Genomic DNA, 24,913 nt, shown 5'->3' on the forward strand with positions numbered 1-24,913 from the left:
GGACCCTTGATATATCAGAAAGAACATCATCTGAATTTCAGATGTAGATGCTAGCTCTGCCACAAGCCTGCTGTGTGGCTCTGGGCCAGTCAGTCCTTCCTGTCTTGCCATTTCTTTGGCAATAAAGCGTTCAGACTCCTTGTGATTAAAACTGCCTGTCGGTGGAGGTTTAGTGACTTGAGCAGTGCTGCTTACCTTTTTTATAGGTCACATGTTCCTTTGAAAATCTGATAACTCTGTATCTTCTGCCTAGACAAAAAGCCTGTACACAAAATTTTGCCAAGTATGCAGAGGTTCCAAGGATTAGTTTTAGGTCTTTTGAACTAGAGGGAGGCAGTGATCCAATTGTGAGTAATGGTTCCAGTTTCCTAGGTCATCTCCTCTTCTCGTCTCTTCTCTCCATCGCCCAACATCAGCTCTGCACTAAAAATCCACTAGTGATTGGGGGTCAGCACTGTCTACTCCAGTGCTATGATTTTCAGTCTGTTTTCATGTAATGGAACCTTTTTTTTTTTTTCTTCTCTTTTCTAATGAAGTCTTATACCTGGAGCTCCAGCATAGAGAAAAGGGAATCCTGTAGCATTTCTGTACCCACTGTTTCATTTTTTTCTTCCATTCAACAAGTATTCATCACGTGTTGCCTTGGGCCAGGTGCCTTGCTGGTCAGATTGGAAACCCTACCTGCTTGGTGTCCCCCAGCCTCTTTCATTGGCTTGGGGAACCAAACAACTTGCAAATCACAGATCTTGTAAAGAGGTTATTCTGCCCTGGAGTGAGATATCAGAGACCGAGAGACCCTCCTCCCAAAGCTCCTGAAGCACTTTGGGGGCCCCATTTTGTTCATCTGTAAAATGGGATAATGGAATAATGATGCCTCACTACATTCCAAGTATGGATGGTTTTCATTATCCCTAGATGAGAGTATGATTGGCACCTTTCAGTGAACAGTGAACATGTGTTCTGAGCTCCGGAAAAGGACGAAAGGAGAGGCACAGAAATTTTTTCTTTAGTATCAGGGAGAGCCTCCACATTGTCGAGAAGCTGAATAGACTGTTTGGAAACTTCCAGGAAAATTATAAGGCTGAACCTTGGGAAAATACTTGCTGTTTTTTTCATCCCCTCCTCCCCTGGAAGGTTTGTTGCTGTCAGTGTCGATTTCATAGACCCAGTTCACACACTGTCCTCTAGGGCCTGCATTCACTGCTGTGACAGAGGAAGATTTACCCACGATCAGTGGGTCTGGAAAGATGACTTCTGCACCTGAAGGGCTGCTTGCTAAGGAAGGACAGGAGTCTGCAGAGGCCCAGCCTGCATCAGGTCCGTGACAAGTCCCCATCACTCTGCGCTCGGAAGAGCAGAGATATGCAGCCTGAGAAGCTTTGGAAATATTCTTTTCAATATTTTTCCGGAGGGGATTTCAGGCAAGTCCACTTCTGGCAAAAGCCCACCTGTGGTAGCTCTTCCTATCTTTTCCTTGTCTGGCAGTCTAGCCAAAGTCGAGAGCATGGGTATTTGTGTTGGACAAGCCTAGTTCCAATTTCTGGCTCTGCCTCCTTTCTCTGCTTGATCTTGGGCAAGACACTCAGCCTCTCCCAAGTCTCATGGCCTTGTATGTGAAATGGGGATAATAACATCTCCCTTCCTCTGGTTGTGAGGAAATGAAATGAAATCCTATTGTAAAGACTTGTGCCTGGCCCCTGTTAATACTCTATAAATACTCATGCTTTTCTTAGCTTTAATTTTCACCTGGGAAGCAGATTATTTGATACTGTAGCAATAGGGGAGCGAGGGTCAAGTGTACCTATGTCCATCACCGCTGACCTAACACTATGCACCCTCCCATCCAGGCCCACAATGACACTCCGGCCAGCGACTGGATGACAACCCTCACCCTACTCTTCCCTTTTCCCTGTCCCTCCTGACAGGTGCAAACAGGGTAACTACCCACTGTATTTCCTTTTATTAGTAGGTCAGAGAGCTTTGCCTGGTGCCCCAGGATCCAGTCCCCAACCCTCCAGGGTGCAACCAGGCCCTCCTTCCTACTTGGGATGCTCCTTGGCATCTATTTTGCAAAGAGGATGAACCCTCTGTGCTCTCCTTCCATGTGTTTTGCCAGCAAACACTTAGCCACAAACTGCTTCCCTCCTCCAAAAATTCCACAGGTAGAGCCAGCACTTAGCATGGGGTTGCTTTGGTCAGCCAGCTCTTTGTCCTGGGGCTCCCGCCTCCTCTGTGGGGCAGCATCCATCACCCTAAAGTTCTCAGGCCACCTCTGGTCAGTGAGTTCAAAGATTAGAGACACCAGTTCCTGTCCCAGAATCCTCAGGGCCTGGGCTTCCTAACATCCCCCAGGGTCCCCGGTTCCTGGATCCACTGGCCCCTGCTGCTGCTGCTGCCACGGCTGGTCCTGCTCTCGGCCCCCTTGTTTCCAGCTAGGCCCGTGAGGCCTTCGGAGCCCGCGGCCCCGCTGGTGGCCAGGTCTAGACTGAGGGTCCTCCCGCAGACAGAGAGCCGCCGCAGCACCTCGGAGGCGGCCTCCACCGGCACGGCGGGGCGCTGCTCCAGCAGCATCTCCAGCAGCGAGCTCATCTCCGACAGGAAGGTGCTGGCCAGGCGCGTGCCTGTCGGGCTCAGCTCGGGCGCCTTGCCGAACGTCTGGAAGGTCCTGGGCTCCTCCGAGGTCGCAGAGTCCGGAGAGAACACGTTGTCACGGTAGTTGGTGGAGAGGGGCAAAGAAAGTCTTGCCATCCAGGCCGGGTCGGGGACGCTCAGCCGGTCCAGGGCCAGGCCTGCAGGGGGCGAAGGGGACGCGGTCGGTGAGGGCGGAGCCCCGGGCGGGCGGGCGGGGCGCCAGACAAAGGAGGGAAGGGAAATGGGGGGGACAGATGGGGCGGCCGGAGCGGGGCGGGAAGGAAGAGGCCCTGACGAGGAAGCGCGCTGGGCAGGAAGGCAGCGACTGAGGTTCGCTGGTGAGCTGGAGTGAGGACGCGGCCGCGGGAGGAGGAAGGCCTAGAACTAGAAATTGGCCTCTTTCTAAAGCATCTCCCAGTCCCCAGGGGTGTTTCGGGTTTAGGTGGCCTCCATCCGTCCCTGTTCTGCCAGGATTTTCACTCCCTCAGGACAGACACCACTAGTTGAGGATGGGAGCGCTGGAGGGATTCCCCTTTTTAGCCAATGCTGTAGTTCCTGGCTTGTTGCTGCCTTCCTTTCCTATTCATAATAATAATAATAGTGACCACTTATTAAGTATTTCTGTGCCAAACAATTTACATAATTATCTCATTTAACCTCCACACACACCTTTGAAGTCAAGAGTATTTTATGGATGAGGAAATGATTTCCGGGAAGTTCAGTCATTCATCTACTAGGCACCCAAGCCCAGATTTGACCCCCGGGTCTGATGATTGGAAGCCCCCTGTGACTGAACCACTGAGACCCACTGTCTGGAGAATGTGCCCTTCCTCTATCCCTGGATGCTAGGTGCTCACCTGTGGTTCTGGTTCCCTGGCCTGCTAAGGTCTGTACTGTCACTCGCTCTCGACACCACATGCTCTCGACACCTCATGCTCTCGACACCTCATGCTCTCGACACCTCAGCCTTCGGCTCTCAAGCTGCAGGAAACCTGTGAAGGGGCTGGCTGCCTAAGAGCTGTCCCGGGAAAGGCATGGGGCAGTGAAAAAGAGTCCCCCTGGCCCCGAATCCCACCATCGCATTTCTCCATTTGCCATCTCTTCAACAGAAAATCCTGTCTTAGGAAACCAGTCCCAGGCCCAGTTATAGAGGCCAAGGCAGAGGAGACAAAGCATAGGCCTTGTGGTTAAGAATCTGTATCTTTAAAGAAAAAGCACAACAACTACTTTAACGTGTATTTAATACTTGCTTAAGGTGAGCGGTTTAAAGCCTGTGCACAGAGTGAAAGACTGGAAAGGGAGAAGTCAAAGTGTTAGCTGAAATTGCCCTGGGCAGAAATGATTTATTCCCTTTTTGTTTATCTACATTTGTCTCTATTAACCAAATATTACTTTTGTGATTTTGAAAAGTTATTCCAAAATACAGCTAAATGCTGTTTCTATTGATAAATGAGTCTTGGTCTTGCCTTGTCAGTGCGGGGCTATGCAGGCTGTGAGGCAGCCCCTTTCTGACTAGTCCAGCCCATGCCCAGGGCTCAGTGAACGTTTACTGAATGATTGAATGAACATAAATATTAACCCTGGACATTTGGGAAATGTAAACCTTAGTTCCCTGAGACTCTGGGGTAATAAGGTTGGAACTCTTTTGGTGTTACAGAATCAGGCTTTTCCTTGTATAAGGGTCAGAGGGCTTCAGAAGGAATGATGCTTGGAATGAGAAAATCAGTGGAGTGTAGGAGAATGGCTGAAACATGATGGTGAATTCACTCTGAGGCAGGTGGGCACTGGGCAGACTGGGGTTTGATTTCCTAGCTGTGCAGCTTATGAGCAGTGTGAACTTGGAAAACTTGCTTAATCTCTCTGAGCCTCTTTTTTTCTCTTATAAAGTGGTGAGATAGTAGCATTTATCTTGTAGGTGGCTATGAGGATGCAGTGAGCTCATGCAGCCAGTAAAATATGAGCATCATCACATCCTCCAGGGGGGCTTTTACCTGATGCAACCGAGACCCCAGTGTCAGGCACATTCACCAGTAGCCCCATCATGGTCCAGCCCTATGGGCAGCGCAGGCTCTGCTACCGTTGCTGTGCTATTCGTTCCCCAACTTGTTACCATCCTCCTGTGTTCCTTGCCCTCTGTGCTATGAGGAATCAGGACCACATGGGAATTAAGCCCACAGGTTCCAGCACAAAGCTGGGGCATACAGATATAACACCAGCCCTGAGGTCATCTGAAATTTTCTAATAGCCAGATTTAAAAAGTAAAAGGAAAAGGTGAGATTAATTTATGTAAATTTTTATATTTAATATCATTTATCATGTAATCAATATTTTTAAAATTATTAATGAGATGTTTTACATTCTTTTTTCATACTAAATCTTCAAACTCTGGCGTGTGTTTTATACTTCTATCACATCTCAGCTGGTCCAGCCATTTTCACATATGGCTATTGGTTATTGGAATGGACCTCATAGCTCTACATTCTAGACAATGCAGTCCTATAAAGTTCTCTGTATTTGTGCCGTCCAAAGCAATATCCATTAGCCACATGTAGCACTGGAAACATGGCTGGTATGACTGAGGAACTGAATTTTTCATTTTACTTACTTTTAAGTAGATTTCATTTTACTTAATTTTAATTTAGAGCCACACTGCCTGGGTTAATAACCATAGGCTACACAACCTTGGGAAAGTTATTAAAACCCTGGCCCCTCAGTTTTGTTTTTTTTTCTTTTATGAAATGGGGATAATGAATAGTCCCAATCTCAGAAGATTTTCTCATGAGGCACTTAGGAGAGGGACTAGCACATAGAAAGCACTCAATAAATGTTAGCTATATTTTTTTAACCAAGGAAAGGGGAATCCCTGCCATGCCTTCAGCACACAAATATGACCAGATGAGAAATAGATTATTAACTATGCAACAGAAAACCACAGCATAGGTCAGACTTAGTGTGTGTTACTTGGAGGAGGCTGACTGATGTGTGTTGTCAGGGAGGTGTGGGAGGGCCAGCAGATTCTTGAGTTCTCATGGTAAAGGGGTCTTCAAACACATTAAAGAAATGCAGATGAGTGGTTTAGGAGGTAAAGAGAGGTCCCCTAATGGTAGGTGGGCCCAGGTTGACTTCCCTTCCATCACTGATGAGCTAGGTGATTCTGGGCAGGCTGTGATACCTTTCTGAGCCTCAGTTTGCTGATTTCTAAGTTGGAACTCCTAATGTCTACCTCAGAAGACTGTGTGGAAGCTTAACTTGAGATTATGCCTGCAAGACTCTTTCTTAGTACCTGGCACACACCAAGAGCTCAGTAATTGTTCACTATTCTTTGATGATTTTTTAAATGCATAATCAAAGACGAATCTGGTCTTTAAACAAATGAAGACCTGAAGCTCCAGGGGAAGTAAAAAATGTTGCTGATAGTCTTCTCCAGAAATAGACTAGCTGTGTTTCCCTGCAGTGGATTGGAGCAGCTCTCTGAAGCCTGGGCACAGGAAGGAACTGTAGGGGCAGAAGTGGGGTCAGGGTGACCCTGGGAAGTCCCTACCTGTGTGGGGGTCCAGGAGGTTCGACAGCTCTTCTTCTAGCAGCTGCTTCACAGAGAGGTCCTCTTCAGGGTCCAGGGGTCCTTCCTCCTGGTCTGCTTCTACCTGGCCACCAGCCCTGGCGCCTGGGCCATCTGTGTCTGGGATTGCACTCCTGCAGAGGAAGCCAATCCATTCCACCAGTGAGGAAATTCACACACAGATTCATTCATTCCTGCTTATGAATATTCTGCTATTCATGCCAGCATTCATTCATCTGCAAAGTGAACTAGGTTCCCAGCCCAGGCTTCAGAGTCAGACCAACCTGGGTTTCTTGATCCCAGCCCCCTTGCCTACTCTGAGTCTGTTTCTTCATCTGTAAAATGAGAGCAATAAATAACAACCACCTTACGGGGCATTGTGGGGATAAAATGAGGTGTCGCAGGTAAAGGCCTTAGCACAGTGTTGTAAGCACTCAGCAAACAAAAGTGACTGAATGCACAGATATTATTCACCATTGTCCCTCCATTCCTTCTCTTTACCTGGTACAGAGTAGGAGTTTAGTAAACCTTGGTTGATCCAGCGCAATCACCCTTCCATCTCTCCATCCCTCCAGCTGAGTATGAGTTCCAGTGATGGCAGGGTTCTTTTTCTTAGTATTTATTTTTATTTACTTATTTGGCTATTCCAGGTCTTAGTTGCAGCATGTGGCATCTAGTTTCCTGACTAGGGATCGAACCTGAGCCCCCTGCATTGGAAATGCGGAGTCTGAGCCACTGGACCATCAGGGAGGTCTCCAAGGGCAAGGATTTTGGTCTGTGTCTTCTCTTACCAGTGCTCTGAACAGAGGTTAGCACATAGTAGGTGCTTAATAAATACCTGGTGGACTGAATGACTGAATGTTCCCTTCTCCTTGTTTGAGGCTAAATCCCAGACCAGAAGAGCAGGTCAATAGAGGATGCAGCTGAGGTAAGGCATCCCAAAACTACTAAGAGTCTACTATGGGGTTTCTTGCTATCTCCCTGGCCTCTCCCTCCCATGGCTGCCCTCTGTCACTGAGGAGGCCAGTTCCTGGGACTACCTTAGCAAAGTGGGTAAGCCTGGCTTCTCATCCCAGCATCTGGGAAGGCTCCCCAACAGCCTTTAAGGCCTGGGGTCCTTGCTGCTTTTTCTCTATGGCCATTTCAGCAGGAAGGTGGCAAGTTTGCAAGTAATGACAACAACTAATGTTTATTGAGCAATTACTCTGAGTCAGACATATGCTTTGCAAGGTATATTCGCCTTCTCATCAAACCTTTCACTTCTGTAAGGGCTTCTCTTGTTATCATCCTCATTTTACAAATGAGAAAACCAAGACTTATAAAGATTATGCATCTTGCCCAAGGTTCCCACAGGTTAAGTGATGAAGTCAGATTTCAAAGGCAGGCTGAGATGACTCTGGAGTATATGTGCTCACCCCTACTCTACAGTGTTTCTAGATATTTTTGCCAAAAACCAACCAAACAAAATGACTATAAGTTGTCACAACAAGAGCACTGAACTGGAAGTGAGTGTCCTAAGAGCCAGTCCCAGCTTTGCCACTCACTGGTTACTTGACCTTGAGCAAAGTCACTTTAAGGGGAAAGGACTTAGCATTGTTTGTATACCTCCTTTGTTCCAGGCATTGGGCCACAGGCTTAGAACACTTGTGGTCACTAAATTCTTACCCCATCACTACAAGGAAGTGGCGACCTCCATCTCACAGATGAGAAACTGCAGGCCTGAGGCTTGATCTGACTTACTCAAGTTTATGTAGCTGGGTAGGATCAAACTACTTAGAGCCTCAGTTTCTCCATCTGTAACAAGAGGGAGTTAAATTAGTTGTCCTCTTGAGGTCTCTTTAATTCTAGGACAGCCCAAAGAAACACACCCACATACCCATATCCTTAGCCAGGAACCTTCATATTATATTTAAGGGTCAAGAGCAAGAAGGCTGAACGTTGCAGATTTAAAGTCCATAGTCTAGTCCCTCTGAAGTCAGAGGACAGATAGAGCCTCAGGGATGAAGTCATTTCCTTATTGACTCTGGGTCCTGTAAATACTATTAATACAGTGGCTCCAGGACCAAGCTGTCTGGGTGGGGGGATGGGTGCTGTTCTCTGCAGTCTCCCAGGGAAGTAGCATCTGGAATGTGCTCACCCTTCCTTGCAGCACAGAGGCTGCAGGGGTTAGGGCAGGCTGGTGGGGAGGGGGCTTGAGAAGCCAGAGTTGGGGCTACGTGCTGCTTACCTGCTGCTGCCAGGCTTGGCCAAGTACTTATTTCCCCGGTGGTTTGGTTTGGGCTGGAATTGGCCCTGATGCAGCAAGGACAGCAGCTGGGAGATTTGCTACAAGACAGGAAAAATCTGTTGACTCCACACAATTCCGACCCAGCACACTTCCTTACCGGATGTTTCCCTCAATGCCGGCGCTTTCTTTTTATAGTCTTTCCTCCAGCTTCAGATGTTTGTGGATCGGATGGGGGATGGTGAACAGTGATGGTGATGGAGGCAGGGAAGTGTGCAGGCAGGTTCTCTGCTTGGCTTTGTGTCAACTACAGATTCCCGGGAACTAGGTGTCTGAGAGAAAGAATAAGGGCCCTCTGGGGGGCCCCATGAGACCTGCTCCCGGTGGACACTGTGGGATGGGGGTGGAAAAGGCATTTCCTGACTATAAATGTATTATTACTTCAATAAGAATCATCTTAAAGTGTTATATCCCCCTCTTCAGCAGTATTCAAACACTCAGCCAATGTTGGTGGGTCAGATGTAACTATGTTATAAGAAGGCAGAGGGTGTCTTTGAACCATTTATTCATCCGTTCATTCACTCGACAAGTATTTAATGAGAGCCTGCTTGTGCCAGGGCCTGTGCTTGCTATGGGAGTAAGAATGAGATCACGGCCCAGTCGCTGCCCTCAGGGAACTCCCAGTCTGCCTGGGAGAACAGTCGGGGGAGACAGGGCATGTGGGCTACTATGGGGGCTTACATCGGAGTTGGGATAAGATAGAGGTGAAGTGGAGCAGATGAAAGCCCCTCATCCAACTTAGAGCAAGGAGGCAGTTGTGTGTGTGTATGGGGGGTGTGGCTACAGGGGGAAATCATTCACTTATTTCAGCAAATGTTTTCTGAGTTCATAGTGCATCACAGGCCCCTCTACTGAGACCGGGAGTTTCCATAGAGGGTTAGCAAGTAGAGAGAGGGTGAGAGTCTGGGCGAGGGGTGAAAGGAGTTTCAGTTAGAAGGTACTCAAGCTGAAAGGCCAGAGGAGACAGTGGAGTTTCAGAAAGGCTGGTGAATGGAGACAGGGGTGGGTGAGATGTTCAGGGCTAGGCCCCACTGGCTCTTATGAGGGAAGCAACAGGCCAAGTCAAAGTCATTTCTAGCTTGGTGGGTGATGACAGGCAGGTTTTTAGATGTACTCAGATCTCAGTTTCCTCATCTCTAAGGTGAATCTAAAAATCCTACCCAGCCTTCTCAGGCTTGTCAGGATTAATTAGGTGGTTTTAAAGTTTAAAATGCTCCGCAGAGTCGAGGGGTTTGGGCTGTTACTCCTAGAAATGTTGTGTCTGCCTCCTGGGCCCAACTCACCTCCCTGCTGAGGAGATCCCTCTGCCCTTTGGGCAGCTGTGACAGAAAGGGCTGACCTCAGAGGAGGTCTGGAAGGGGAGGTGGCTGGGACTGGGGTTTCACTGTGACTTGGGAGTGTCAGGGCCCCACTGCTGCCTCAGGGCCATTCCCACCTCCTGGCCCAGGCCCAGAAACCCTCCTAAGGCACCTGCCACCGTTTTCTCAAGTGACAGCCGATACTTCAGGGACACACCCTGAGTGCCAGCCCCTAGGTGATGTGCTGTCATTCTGGGTCATTTCACAGCTAGAGTCAGACTCGAGTCAGACTCAGGTTCAAATCCTAAATCTTCCCCTGCTCCATTTCCCATCTGTGTGACCTTAAGGAATCCTGAGGCTCAGTTTCCTCAGCAGTAAAACAGGGGATAATAATAAGACCCAGGCCATGTGTTGGTTGTGGATATGAGTATTTAATGAGTGAACATCTATAAATCACTTAGTAATAGATTTCAGGATAAGCACTCACTAACTGTCCAGTGGTATCTGATCTCATGTCCTTCTTCAGTAACCCAAGGAAAAGGATGCTATTATACCCATTTTGCAGATGTGGCACCTGAGGCTCACAGGGGCTACCTAGCAATTAGAGGCAGGGCTGGATGGAATTTTAACCCAGATCTGACTCCACTGCAGCACTACACTATTGGAAAGACACAAGAATTAGGCAAGGTGCCTCTTACCTTTATGTCGATCTCACCTGGGTGCCCTTCTCTCTTTCAATAGGGTCACCCGCAGGGCCTGCTCTCTGCTGTCTCTGGCAACCACCAGCACCATATTTGACACAAAGAGCTTATTCATTAAGCATTTGATGAATGAATAGGTGAATGAATGAATGGCTCTGGGCAACACTTCTGGGGCTGCACAGAGCCAGGGCAGGACTCCTGAAAGAGCAGCTGGGCCGCCTCCAGGTGGCTTCCTGGGGAAGAAGTGGGGGAAGGAAGCTATGTCCTTGCTCTGCAGGAAACATGAGCTGATGGCCTGGCTCACAACAGAAGTGTGCCTTGATCACAGGGAAATGATCTGGGGTTCAGAGGAGTCGATATAGATGTGAGATCAGGCCCCATCCCAGAAAAAGCTTTCCATTTGTGTCCAGTAAACCCTAGGACACAGCCATTCATCATCCCATTTAATCTTCAACCCCCTGGGAGGTAGACACAGGTAAGTTTGGTATCACAACTCCCGTCTTATAGATGAAGAAAATAAGATAATGTTGCCCAGCTCCTAAAGTGACTGTGCCGAAATTGGAACCTAGATCTGCCTAACTCCCAAGTCCCATGGTTGTTTCCACTGCCCTACCCAGCTGGCCTAGCCGGCAGCCTCTGGGGTCTCAGGCAGCCCCTGAGACCCGGGGGCAGTAATGCCCATGCCAGCTTGCTTCACAGGGAAAATTGCCCAAATGAGATGAAGGCAGGTACTGTTGCTCGCTGCCTTTGCTGTGTGTCTGGTTGTGCCAGGTGCTCTGAGTAAGTCCTCAATAGGAATTAAGTGACAATTCTGTGAGGCAGATGCTCTTACTGCCATCCCTGCTTTATAGATAAGGAAACTAAAGCTCAGAGACAGTAAGTCATTTGTCCAGGATCACACAGCTAAATTCTTTTGACTCCAGAGCTGAACCACTGCCCCCAGTGCATCCTAAGGTGCTTGGTGAGCCTAAGGAATGAATGGGAGGGTGACGGGGTCTGATGCTATTCGTGGTGGCCCAGGGGTGACCAGAGAGAGAGGTACCTGAACAGGAGGCGAATCCATGGTGAGCTCCTCTACAGGGTTCCGCTCCGCAAAGGCGGCCACAGACAGCCGGACCAGGCTCCGCAGGATCTGACGGGGGCCTGATTCTTTCTCAGGGGCTACTTTACCATTGAGATTCCGCTGCCGCCTCAGGGTTGCAGAGGAGGCTGGCGGGCTCTGTGGGGCCTCCTCGCTGCCCTGGTCTCCAGGCACTCTTCCTGTGGGGCTGCCCGCAGCCTTCAGGAGCCTTGAGCGGGGCTGGCCAGGCTGGGGCTCGGCAAGGTTCAGGTTCTCTCGGGAGGCGTTCCTCTGCCTGGGATGGTTGAAAAGGAGGTTGACAGTGTCCTGCAGCACCTCTCGGCTCTCGGCCAGCGTTCCCTGGTTGCCTTGGTTACGCAGAGTCCTGTACAGAGTCGGTGTGAGATGAAAGGGGGCCTGCAGGCAGGAGTCCCAGCCTGCTTCCATCATTGCTTCCTCGCCCACATGCTTGGGGGGCTGCCCGACTTCGCCAGGCTCATCCACCTGGCCCCTTAGCACAGGCACAAGTTGGATGTCTGCCTTCTGAATGTGTTTCTGGGGCCTCTTGGGCTGGTGACGGTAGGTGGACTCTGCCTCCCGACAGTTGTAGGCCCTGTTGTCCTTTTTCTCCGTCCGGCAGATAGACGTGATCAGAGTCAAGATCGACCCAAAGACAGCAAGCAGTACGACCAGGCAAATCACTGTGAGTACCGATGTGCTCAGGGCCCCTGGCTCACGGGCTGAGTCCCTCAAGTGGTCCACACTGGTGACGAACAAGACCTGCAGCAGGGCTCGGGTCTGCAAGGAGGGGCTGCCTCGGTCTTCCACCACAATCTCCAGCTCCCACTCACTCCCAGTGAGGCTGCTGGCATTGGTGATGTTGATGAACAGCTGCCCCAGGTTGGGGCTGAGGACGAAGACACCGGCTTCGTTCCCACTCCGAATGGTGTAGAGAAGCTCTCCATTTGCACCCGAGTCTGCATCTCTTGCTATGATAGTCACCAAAAGGAATGGCCGAGAGCTGGAGGTGGCCTGTAGTGGTATGTTAGTGCCTGCTGGGCCCAGGCCATTGGGATTCTCAATGGGCACCAGCAAATGACCTGTGGAGGCGTTTACAAGCACCGAGAGGCTGGCTCTCCCATTGCTCAGTATGGGGTGAATCACCTCTGGGGCATTATCATTGGCATCCAGGAGGCTGACCCAAACAGAGACACTGGATGAGAGCTGGGGCTGCCCGCTGTCCTCTGCAATCACCAGGAACTCAAAGCTGGCCATCTGTTCATAGTCCAATGACCTTTGTGCGGTGACCTCACCTGTGTCTGAGTTAATAGCTACCAAGTGAGAAACTGGGGAGTCCTGGATGCGGTATGAGGTTTTCCCATTAACACCCAGGTCTGCATCATGGGCCTTGATGGTGATGAGGTGGAGAGAGGGTAGGTTGTTTTCCCGAGTGGAGACCTGGTACCTGCTTTTCTCAAACACAGGTGCATTGTCATTGGCATCACTGATCTGAATGCTGAGCTGTTTCTTGTCTGATAAGGGCTGGAGTCCTTGGTCTTGGGCCAACAGAGTGAGGGTATATTGGGGCCACTGCTCTCTGTCCAGTGTGGCGTTGGTTAGCAGCATGTATGTGTTACCATTGGTCCTTTTCAGCCTGAAGTGGCCCAGCTCTTGGCTCAGCCAACAGAGGACCAGGCCATTGTTTCCTGAGTCCAGGTCGTTGGCCATGATGAGAGCAATGAAACTGTCCTTGGGAAGAGCTTCGGACACCAGCAGCGGTTGGGAGGCCCACGTGATGTGGATGCTTGGGGCATTGTCATTGACATCCAGAACCTTGATGAGAATCTTGCAGTGGGCTGGGATGGGATTGGGACCCAGATCCCTTGCCTGGACATCCACTTCATAGGCCGGATTCTTCTCGTAGTCTAGGTGCTGGAGCAGAATCACCTGGCCCGTCTTGGCATCAATACTGAAGGTGTTCAGCACCTCCAGAGGCACGTGCTTACTGAGAAAGTATTCCACCTCCCCATTGGGGCCTTGGTCAGGGTCTGTGGCGGTCACGTTTATGAGGAGAGTACCAGGGGCAGCATCTTCTTGGATTTCTAGGGCCAGTGAGCTCTCAGCAAACACAGGGCTATTGTCATTGGAGTCCAGGACGCTGACCTTGACCAAGCTGGTGCCTGACTTGGGGGGATTCCCACTATCATAGGCAGTTAACACCAGATCAAAAAATGAGTGGATTTCCCGGTCCAGCTCCTTCACCACCACCAGTTCTGCGTGTTTTGTCTGATCGGGCCCCACAATGACATCCAGGGCAAAGTGCTCACTGGGAGACAGGGTGTAGGAGTGCAGGGTGTTGGGGCCAGTGTCTGGGTCCAGAGCTCTGTCCAGGGGGATCCGGGTGCGCAGAGAGGCACTCTCGGAGATTTCCAGCTCCTGCTCACCTTTGGGAAACTGCGGCTGGTGGTCATTGATGTCCAGCACCTGGATCTCCACGTGAATAAGCGCCCGCTCCCCTGTGGCCAGCACATCAAAGGACACCAGGCAGGGATCCTGCTGCCGGCAAAGCTGCTCCCGGTCCAACCGCCTCCCTGTGCTGAGCACGCCGTCCTCAGAGTCCACCTGGATGGGGAGTCCCTGGGGCAGCTGTAGGACCTGGAAGGCAGACCCCGCTTGGCCAGGCCCCTCCTCCCGGCCCCGTTCCTGAGGCAGCTTCCCTATCACGGTGCCAGCCGGTACCTCCTCTGCCACCTGATATCTCACAGTAAGAGTGGCCACCTCCTGACAATCCCCTGAAAGGAACAAGTAGCCACCTGGCCCCAAAAGTCCCAGAAGTGACAGAAGTCGCATCATGCTTACCACCAGAGTGCGCTAGATCCAGAAACCGCTAGAGTTCTTCAGGGGCTGGGCGAGGCCTCCAGTGTTTCCTGAGGGACCCGATTAGCCCCGTTCTCCTGCCCCCAGACCTGTTGGCACAGCCTCGTCCCATCATTAGATAATGGAACTAACAGAAAGAAAGGCCATTTTCATCAGAAGAGATTTGAGAGGTGCAAGGACCGATGAGGTAAAATTGCCAGGAGAGCCCTGGTACAGGGCACTGTGGGTCCCCGTCAGCCAGTGATGGACAAGAGTCGGTCCAAGAGGAACTGGACTCAGTGAAGCAGGATGTGGGGATCTGACTTCCAAACCGTTGCTGGGCCAGGGAAACAGAGAAGCAGCTTTTTCCTATGGAAACCCCACCTACAGGAAAAGGGAGGGCTGTGAGTTTCTATGCCAATTAGAGAAAGAGAGTTTCCGTGAAGCTGAGTGGACTGCCGCTGAGGAGGATGCGGCTGGGGACAGGCCGGATGGGAAGGTGCTGTCCATGTGGAAGGCGGCCGCTGAGGGGAGGGGAGCCCCTGCTGTGTTCAAGTAAGCAGAGAGCCCGAGCCCCTCCTGGACGAGTCACGCCTCGGCCTCTCTTCCTTCCTTGTCTCTCCTTGTTTCCTTCATCTCCCGTTACTCCTCTCCCACTCCTCTTTTCCCACCCTTGTCTACATCTCAGTCTTGACCCTGCCCCAATACCCGTTTTTGTCTCAAGGGAAGCAGAGCTGATTAAGAGAGTGGCCATCAGAGCTGAACTGCCTGGGTTCAAATTCTGACCCTGCAAGTTCCCAGCTGGGTCATATGGGACAAGTCACTCAACCTCTCTGGGCCTCATCTTGAGAGTGAGATGGGAATAAAAACAGTAGACCTCTCAGGCAGAAATCTTGGAGATGAAATGGAATGTGCATGGAAAGCCTGGCCCAGAGTCATGAGCAATGACACTGTTATTGGAGGTGGGTGTTGTGATCTGCACAGTCTGGCCTGCCTTGGGACTGGCTCTGGCTCCTGCACTGGCCATGGAGCAGTCCCTTGCCCACACAGACCAGATCGTAAAGGAGCCCATGGCCTTGGCTCCTGAAGCACAATGACCTCTCTGACCCAACGGTGTGGCCTCCCTCCCCCTTCCCTTCTGGCTCCCCAGCCTCCTGCCCATTGTTCTCCACATCTGGTCTAGCTTGAGCTCCTATCCCGGGGAATCCCCCAGCCTCCCACTCCTTGGTCTTGGAGGTTTTTATACCTTTCCCTCTCCCACACTTTCCTCTCCCTTTCCCTCCCTTTCTCCAGTTCTTCATTCCCCACTGCAGTTCTTGTCCAAGAGTCCTGTCACAGAGATGAGAGCCAGGAGGTGGCCAAGAGGGCAACTGGCTTGGGTAGCCTTGAGGTGGCTTGCTCCTTCTCATTTCCTCCTGCCGCTGCTGCCCCACCATTGTCCAGTCTTGCACTTTACTTTGAGGTTGAGTCCAGAGGTTTGTAAAACATTTGATGTGATGGGAGTTAAGGGTCAACTTTGCCTAGGTAGGTCCTTAGGGCTGGAGGTGCCTGTTGAGACAAAAGTGACTCCAGTCGGGCCACTGGCCTGGAGGCTTGTGGCCATTTGGATGGCATGATGAGGACCTCCTTGGCCTAAGCATCACCTGTGCTCCCCTCTGTACTTTCTTTTCCACACCCTAGCCCCTCATATTCTACTCCCTGGAGATTCCCAACAGCACAGGGTCTGAATCCAATGAGGATATTCCCTGGCTCTGGAGACAGACAGAGCACTCACTAGCTTAGAGACATAGCACAAGTCACATAACCTCTTTGGGCCTCAGTTTCCTTCTCCAGTAGAGCATGACTATCCTGCATCTCCTGAGTTTCTGGTAAGGATTCAATGAGATGATACAAGTGAAGGCTCAGTGCAGTGCCTGGCACAGAGAAAGCACTCATTGCATGGGTCTAGTTTACCTGGTATTATTTGCCAGGCTTGATACCCTGAGTGCAAATGGTAAAGATGGTCTTGCATTTGTCCCTTCACTTTTTCCTCTGTCTTCTCCGCCAGGAAGTCTCACTTCCCAGGGTGTCCTCAGCTTGAGCACAGGCTAGGGCTACCTGTCCTGCAAAGAGAGCCAATGTGGGCCCCAGGTTCTCTGGTGGTAGCCTGCATGGTGGCCCCACTGCCTGACCCTCACTCATCCTGCTGTGTGCAAGGCAGTGAGCAGGACAGAGTGACCCCCAAGGGACTCGTAGTTTCAGGTCAGGGTGGGGAAATGAAAGAAGTGGGTCCAGTGGGGTGGCTCTGGGTTCAGGTCCTCCTGGAGGACCCTTAGATGCACCCAGAAGGATGTGGAGGAGTGAGCCAAAGGAGGTGGGTGGGCAGCAGGGAGGCAAGGCAGGGGGAGGGAGCAGGGTGGAAGAAGCCTGAGGTGGGTAAGCTGGCTCCTTGTGGTCCTACAGGAGGGTCTGTGGACAGAGGGGTCTGTGGACAGAGGAAGAGTAAGTTGGGCTGGGGATCTCAGCAGGGCCACCGGATGATGGCGGGCCTGGGGCCCAATGCTAAGGACTTGGACCTTGTCCTGTAGGCTGTGGAGAGCTTTGGAAGGGCTCTGAGCTGCATGATGAAACTAGCAGCTACCTGCCAAGCCTTGTGCTGAGTGCTTCACATACATCATCCCACGCCACCCTCACAACAGGCCATGGGTGAAGAAGCTGAGCATTGAGGTTGGGTAACTTGCTCAGGATCACGCACATTTGCCTTCCAGAAAGCCCCACAGGCTGCACTCTGGGAAACGGATCAAAGGAACAGAGAAGAGGGAGGAAAGGCAGCCAGCTAGGAGTAATGCAGGGGAGTTTTGGTGCAAGAAGCTCTGGTGCGTAGAACGTTTCCAGAATGCCATCTGGTGGCCAAAGGCAGAGAGGCAGGGAGGTGGGTGGCTGGAGTTCACGAATGTCCACAGCTCCAGGGAGAAAGCAATGGCAACCCACTCTGGTACTCTTTGCCTGGAAAATCCCATGGACAGAGGAGCCTGGTAGGCTACAGTCCATGGGGTCGCTAAGAGTTGGACACGACTGAGTGACTTCACTTTAACTTTTCACTTTCATGCATTGGAGAAGGAAATGGCAACCCACTCCAGTATTCCTGCCTGGAGAATCCCAGGGACAGAGGAACCTGGTGGGCTGCCGTCTATGGGGTCTCAGAGTCGGACTCGACTGAAGTGACTTAGCAGCAGCAGCAGCAGCACAGCTCCAGACCTCTGTTCTGTGCTGTGTGCAGCACAGCGGAAGGACCTATACCCAGGTGATAATCATTTTTCCTAGTGGGAAGCCAACTGTGACCGAACACCCACAGAGGGGGGATGATAGAATTCAAGATTTTACCTGAGGTTTTTTGGCGGGGGAATGCTGCTTAATTCCTCAACCAGGGAGTGAACCTCTGCCCTCTGCATTGAAAGTGCAGAGTCTTAACCACTAAACCACCAGGGAAGTCCCTTATTTGAGTATTCTTCAAAGGGCATTTGAGTGTGTGTGTGTGTGTGTGGCCTTGATTGGCACCCATGGATGCAAAATGGACTCACAGGTCATGAAAACTTTTGGATCTCATAGGTGGTTTATTATTGTTCTCTGTTTTACTCGTGTTGGGTGCAGGAAGCTAAGACAACCCTTTAAGAATCCACGGGCAGCAAAGGAAGCACCAGACCTTTTAAAGGCTATTGTCTCTAGGAATGAGGTCCCCATTTAGTAATACTTCCTCCTCTTTTTTGGCTGCAGGGTCAGTTGATCTTTAGCAGCCACATGTCAAGGGGTAAAACTGGAATTTGTTTGGAAAGCCTACATCACCCTGAGTCTTAAAAATAGATTCAAAGAAGCAGAAATTGTTTCAAATCCCTAAGTCTGAAATATTTTTAAAAAGAGGACAGGCTTGGGCTTGTTGCTTGGAGGCCTTGTTCATCACCACCCTTTGGGTTGCTCACACTTGGGTCCATCACTATGGGAGAGGTCGGAGACTGAAGTGGGAAGGGTCAGGGATCAGAGGATCTCTTTAAATACCTGGTGTCCTGAAGAACCTTGAGGGCTCAGACCAGCAAGGTGAGACTCTGACACTTAAGGGACTTGAAGACCAGTTGGATGAAGGCTAAGATCATTTCCCCACATTAGGAATGTCCTGCTGGGCTGGCTGCCCACCCCCAGGACTCCCTGTGAATCTGCCCAGCCACTGCTGTAGTCACCACCACCAAATCAATGCACCACCAAAGCAGCACTGATGAAGCTGGGGGCCTTCATTCTCAAGACCTTTCTGGCTGGGGAGGTGACTGGACCACCTAAGAGTTGCCTCTTTTTTTTCCCCAGCAAAACCTTATTGAAGTTAGAGGCATTCTAGCCTGGGCCATTGACTGGGAGACTCAAGGACTTGTTCTGGGTCCTGCCCCACTGTTTGTGGTCTCTGTTGGGGGCAGATCACAGATGTCCAATCCCACCCATCTGGGTGGATTTCTGGGCCCACTGTAGAGAGAAGAATACTTGGCAGGGAGAAATTTGCTAAGAGAGGACTTTTCAGGAAGTGGAAAGGTTTTGTGTCTTGATCAAGAGTGGTATCTCTCAAAAGGGTCCACGTATCATAGTCACTTGAAAAGCTTTTCAAAATACCATGAACAGGGCAATTCATCGTTTTCTTTTTTCTGGACTGCCAAAGAGAATTTTATAATTGCCAGCTCTATTTTCCTCTCTTTGAAAATGCTTCATCTTTCAGATCGCTTGGGACCAGGTTGGGTAAGTTGATTGGACCTTTTTGCTGGGAAGAGAGGCCTAATTGATCTATATAATAAAAGGGAAACTAGATGAGGGGGAGGGGAATTGCTGAAGGTTGAGGATATTGTGGAGGGGGTACCTTAGAGAACAGCCGAGGCTGTGAAGGAAGTAGGTTGATGATAAGGACTTTCTGATGGATAGTTGTAAACTGTGACTCTCCTTCATGGTTTTCAAGAAAAGTGCAAGAAAGGATTTATAACTTATATTGTGCTTTAGTTACCACAACACAGCCTCCAAAACTGGACCACATAAATTCTGAGTTAATCAGGGTTACACTTACGTCTCTCTCCCTAATCTTCAGAGGAGAAGAGGGCTACCTCCAGCATGTAGGCCTCAGTTCTGATATTGATATTATTATCTGATTCTGATATTATGACCCAGTATCGGTCATTCTACCACACACCCCTTCTCCACCCCAACCTCATTGAGAGCCACTGACATAGAGCATCTTAAACTTTTTATTTATTTTTTAAACTTTTGGCCGTGTCGGGTCTGTGTTGCTGTGTGCAGGCTACTCATTCTGGTGGCCTCTCCTGCTGCAGAGCACAGGCTCTCAAATGCGCAGGCTTCAGTAGCTATAGCTCGTGGGCTCACAGAGCTTCTTAGAAGCACTAACAGCCTGGCAAGGGCGAACTCTGTAGCCATCAGGCCTTTCTCACCAAGCATCCTCCTGGTCCCCACCTCTGTCCTATGTCTGTGTCAGTGTTCAGCAGAAGCTCTGTGCACACTGGTTCTTCCATATTTCTGCAGGCCCTTCTGCCTGCTTCTCGGATTCTCCTTTTGGTTTGCCTTCCTTCTGACTCCCAGGTGTGGGCATGTCCACCAAATATTCTCTTCAGCCCTCTCTTCTAATTAGGGTTCTTAGCCCAGAAGTAGGTTGCCAGGTTTAACAAATAAAAATACAGGGTGGGGGCATCCCTGGGGGCTCAGTGGTAAAGAATCTGCCTGCCAATGCAGGAGACATGGGTTCGATCCCTGATCTGGAAAGATTCCACATGCCGTGGAGCAACTAAGTCCCTGTGCCACAACTCCTGGGCCTGTGCTTTAGAGCCTGGGAGCCACAGCTACTGAAGCCCGAGCATCCTAGAGCCCGTGCTCAGCAACAAGAGTGGCCACCGCAGTGAGAATCCCATGCGTTACAACTAGAGAGCAGCCCCTACTTGACGCAACTGGAGAAAAGCCGCGTAGCAACGTGGACCCAGAACAACCAATAAATAAATTTTAAAAAATATATAGAGTGACTGTTAAATTTGAATTTCAGATAGTGAGAAAACTTTAAGTATTTTTATCTGGCAATCCTATCCAGACGTTAAGTATGACCTCACCACAAGTTCTTCTCTGTTTTCCTTTTTCCTCTTCTTTTTATTTTTAGAATTTTGGTTTACACAGTGAATTTGAAAATCTATCAGTAAACACAAAAATCAAACATATTGACTGGGAGCATCATCTGTGCATGAATATTCAGAGGCTGACTCTGTTGATTGGCCTTGTTATGTATTCAGCATTTCTGAGTGATTGTAGGATGTAACTGTTCTCACACTAAAAGAACCACCCCTGAGGAGGCTTGGATCACATTCATTAATTTATTTGGTCATCTGGTCACTCATTCATTGGGTGGAATTCAGCATGTTCTCCATTTTCAAGGTCAGGTTTTTTTGGCAAGGGAAGTAGCTAAATAGCTAAAGTTGACCCATATTTTCCTTTCCTCTAAACCACTGGTTTGGTTTTCTTTCTTCACATAGAATCTAATCAGCCTAATTCTCACCTTGCTTCAGAAAGATTCTTGCAGGAAGGAAAACGAGTCTTCCCATCGTTACATAAATTCTCATGGGACTCCCCTTTATAAGTTTATGACAGCCAAGAGTTGAGCCCGGAGCTCCGAGAGAAACAGCTGTACGCTGATTTATGATGGCAGCTGCTGCTAAATCTCACCCCTCTTTCCTTCTTACAGTGCCATGTTACCTTGGGGTTACAAAACTCTTTTCACTGTTATTCAGGGGAATAATAATAAAGTGCCAGGTTGCAAGTATAAACATGATCATTCTGTGCCTATTATTGTAAATCAAATTTTACCTTGGAACAGAAGCACAGAAAACATTTTTATACTGTCAGCCACTGCAAGCCTTTTTAGGAGTCTGTTGTTATATAACCCTGGGATGACCTGAGGTATTGTTTGAGCTGTACTGACCAGGGAAGCTGGCCACATTGGCTAGTCTGGCTATTTTTCCTTACAGACTTGAGCACTTTCCTTAGGCAAAGTGTTAACCTGACTTAAGCATAACATTAAGGTTAATAATGTGGGCTCAGGACTCCAATTGCCTGGGTTCAAAGCATGGCGTTGTAATTTCCTATCTGTGTGACCATGGCAAGCCACTTAACTTCTCTGTTATCAGTCTCCTTAGCTTTAAAATAGGGATGATGATGATGGTAATATGTTACAGGGTTACTGTCATGTTTAGCTTACTCCATGCAGAACATTTAGAGTGGCGCATGGGACATGAATAGCGCTCTACTTGTTAATTATTTATAATTATGCTTTTAGCTCTCAATTTTTTATTTTTGAGTACGAAGCCCCTGTTTTAAAGAAACACCAATTTTTCAGATTTCCAGGCGATAGTAGTAAATTTTTTGAGATCCACAGAGTGAGGAAGTATAAACGACATGAGATCAGTTGTGAAACTTCTGTACTGGGATGAGGCCTGCCACTATCCAGTCCTGTCCCAGAGGTGGGGCAAGACTTTCCCTTCCACACTGCTGCCCCTGTATATGTCAAGGCTTGTTTCAGGAATGCTTGAGAGGGATGGCCGTTGAAAAGGAGGCTGGCCCCCCGGGCAGAGGGGATGAGAGCTCACCAAAGGCTCTGGACACCGTTGGATGCCAGTGATGGATGAACCAGTGCAGGTCCTGATGGAAGGCCTGCCTGTCCCTACAAGACCAGACATATTTTGTGACTCACTTTTGCTTCTCTACCCACTGGCAGGGTCTTGACCTCTGGTCTAGGTCACACAACCCATTCTCTCCTAGCCCTGGACTCCATCATCTTCTAGTGTTCCTGAGGACAGGATATGGAGTTAGATCGCTTTCTCTCTCTCTGTATTTTCATTCTACCTATCATGACATCATAAACTGTAATCCTGACTTCCCTAGGGCCTTCTCTTTTAATTCTTAAAGCCAGAATGACTTCATTCTGTCTGTATTTCTGTTTCAACAAACCCTAATTCTTTTACAAGCTATATGAGAGGGTCAGACTGATGAGGAATTGGTCCTAATACTATATAGATCACCACTGAATGACACTGGTAAAATCATTTCACCCCATAGCACCTCAATTTCCTCATTTGTAAAATGGGGAGATACAATTACTTTGGTCATGGGGTCCTGGGTGTTAAAATGAAACAATGCATGTAAAATGCTTAGCACAGCAGATGATTAGGCATGTAGGGAAAGCTCAATTTAAACTAAATGATGCAAAACCAGGCGCATAAAACCAAAGCTACAAAAATCTTACAGAGTCTAAAAAGAAAATTAAGTAAAAAACTCTGTTTATCCAAACCTGACTTCCAAAGTGGACTCTGCTTAGTCCACTTTAAACATTCATCCAAACTTTTAACACTGCTTCGAAATTCTTCTATTCCCTCTGTCCTGTGACCTCTGACATGAAGCCCTGACAGGATGTCACAATCACCTTTCACTTCGACTTTGTGAGACTTTCCTGGCCTGGTTCTTTGTCCCCTCGCTTTTAGCAGCTGGGAGATCTCTGGCTGCATTCACGGTCTCGTCTCTGAGCACACTGCAGTAGGCTTTCACTCTAGGCTTTATTTCCTTTGGCTGAATATGAACCGTATTAGTGGATGACTTCAGAGATTATTCTTCCTTCCTTTGTCTTTTTAAGGAGTACATTTCTGGTTTTGATATCCATTACAGGGATAGTTAGGTTTCTGTTCTGTAACAGTCAAGGTTTATAGCACAGAGGATTAGGACTGATTATTTGCATTTCAAAAATTTCCCTTCTGTGGCAGTCAGGAAGCCCCTCCAGTACCCGATTTTTTCCCACTTGAGTTTTCCTTTCTCCTGCATGCAGGACCAGCAATGTAATTTGTGAAGCTCAGTGCAAAATGAAAATGCAGACCTCTGTTTTCCAGAGTGGCTACTCCATTTTACATCCTCAGAATCAATATATGAGGATTCCAATTTCTTTGCCACTTCACCAACACTTGTTATAATGTCTTCTTTTTAAAAATTCTTTATTGAGATGTAACTGGCATACAACATTATATTAGTTTCAGGTGTGTAACATAATGATCCAATATATGTATGTATTGAGAAATGATTTCTACAGTGAGTAGTTAATATCCAACACCATACATACAGATTTTTTTCTTGTGATGAAAACATTCAAGATTTATTCTCTTAGCAACTTTCATATATAGAGTATTATGTACTATATTCACCATGGTTTCCATAACATCCCAATGACCTATTTATTTTATAATTAAAAGTTTGTGTCTTCACCCACTTGCCCACCTCTTGCTTCTGACAACCACCAAACAGTTCTCTGTATCATGAGATTAAAAAAATTTTTTTTCTTTTTATTACAGTGGTTCTAGTGAGTGTGAAGTGGCTTCTAATTGTGGTTTTGATTTGTATTTCCCTGATGACTATTTCCCATCACTTCATGGGAAATAGATGGGGAAACAGTGGAAACAGTGGCTGACTTTATTTTTGGGGGCTCCAAAATTACTGCAGAGGGTAATTGCAGCCATGAAATTAAAAGATGCTTACTCCTTGGAAGAAAAGTTATGACCAACCTAGATAGCATATTCAAAAGCAGAGACATTACTTTGCCAACTAAGGTCCGTCTAGTCAAGGCTATGGTTTTTCTTGTGGTCATGTATGGATGTGAAAGTTGGACTGTGAAGAAAGCTGAGCGCCGAAGAATTGATGCTTTTGAACTGTGGTGTTGGAGAAGACTCTTGAGAATCCCTTGGACTGCAAGGAGATCCAACCAGTCCATTCTGAAGGAGATCAGCCCTGGGATTTCTTTGGAAGGAATGATCTAAAGCTGAAGCTCCAGTACTTTGGCCACCCATGCAGAGTTGACTCATCGGAAAAGACTCTGATGCTGGAAGGGATTGGGGGCAGGAGGAGAAGGGACGACAGAGGATGAGATGGCTGGATGGCATCACTGACTCGATGGAAGTGAGTCTGAGTGAACTCCAAGAGTTGGTGATGGACAGGGAGGCCTGGCGTGCTGCGATTCATGGGGTCGCAAAGAGTCGGACACGACTGAGCGACTGAACTGAAACTAAACTGATGACTAATGACGAGCCTTTTTTCACATGCTTACTAAACATTTGTATATCTTCTTTGGAGAAATGTCTATTCACATCCTTTGCCCATTTTTAAATTGAGTTATTGGTCTTTCTGTTGTTGAGTTGTAGTTCTTTATATGTTCTGGCTTTTAAACCTTTATCAGACATATGATTTTCAAATTTGTTCCCCTATTCTGTGGGTTGTCTTTTCTTGATAATGCCCTTTGAAGCACAGAAGTTTTTAATTTTGATGAATCTAATTTATTTTTCTTTTATTTCTTGTGCTTTTGTTCCTAAGAACCTATTGCATAATCCAAGTTCATGATTTAATCCAACATTTTCTTCTAAGAGATTTTTTAGTTTTATTGCTTACGTTTAGGTCTTTGCTATATTTTGAGTTAATTTTTGCATATGGCATGAG

At 48.6% G+C, this 24,913-nt stretch overlaps 1 protein-coding gene across 1 annotated transcript; it reads right to left on the reverse strand.

The window, feature by feature from the left end:
• Positions 1-2,010: 2,010 nt before the first annotated feature.
• PCDH12 (protocadherin 12) lies at positions 2,011-14,406 on the reverse strand. Its single transcript, XM_052643917.1, has 4 exons — positions 11,516-14,406; positions 8,418-8,515; positions 6,173-6,324; positions 2,011-2,789 (listed from the first exon to the last, which is right to left on the reverse strand). Exons 1-4 carry the CDS (start codon positions 14,384-14,386, stop codon positions 2,323-2,325), a joined length of 3,588 nt encoding a protein of 1,195 aa, XP_052499877.1. The 5' UTR covers positions 14,387-14,406; the 3' UTR covers positions 2,011-2,322.
• Positions 14,407-24,913: the final 10,507 nt, after the last annotated feature.

This window comes from Budorcas taxicolor, chromosome 7 (assembly GCF_023091745.1).
Source record: "Budorcas taxicolor isolate Tak-1 chromosome 7, Takin1.1, whole genome shotgun sequence".
NCBI lineage: Eukaryota > Metazoa > Chordata > Mammalia > Artiodactyla > Bovidae > Budorcas > Budorcas taxicolor.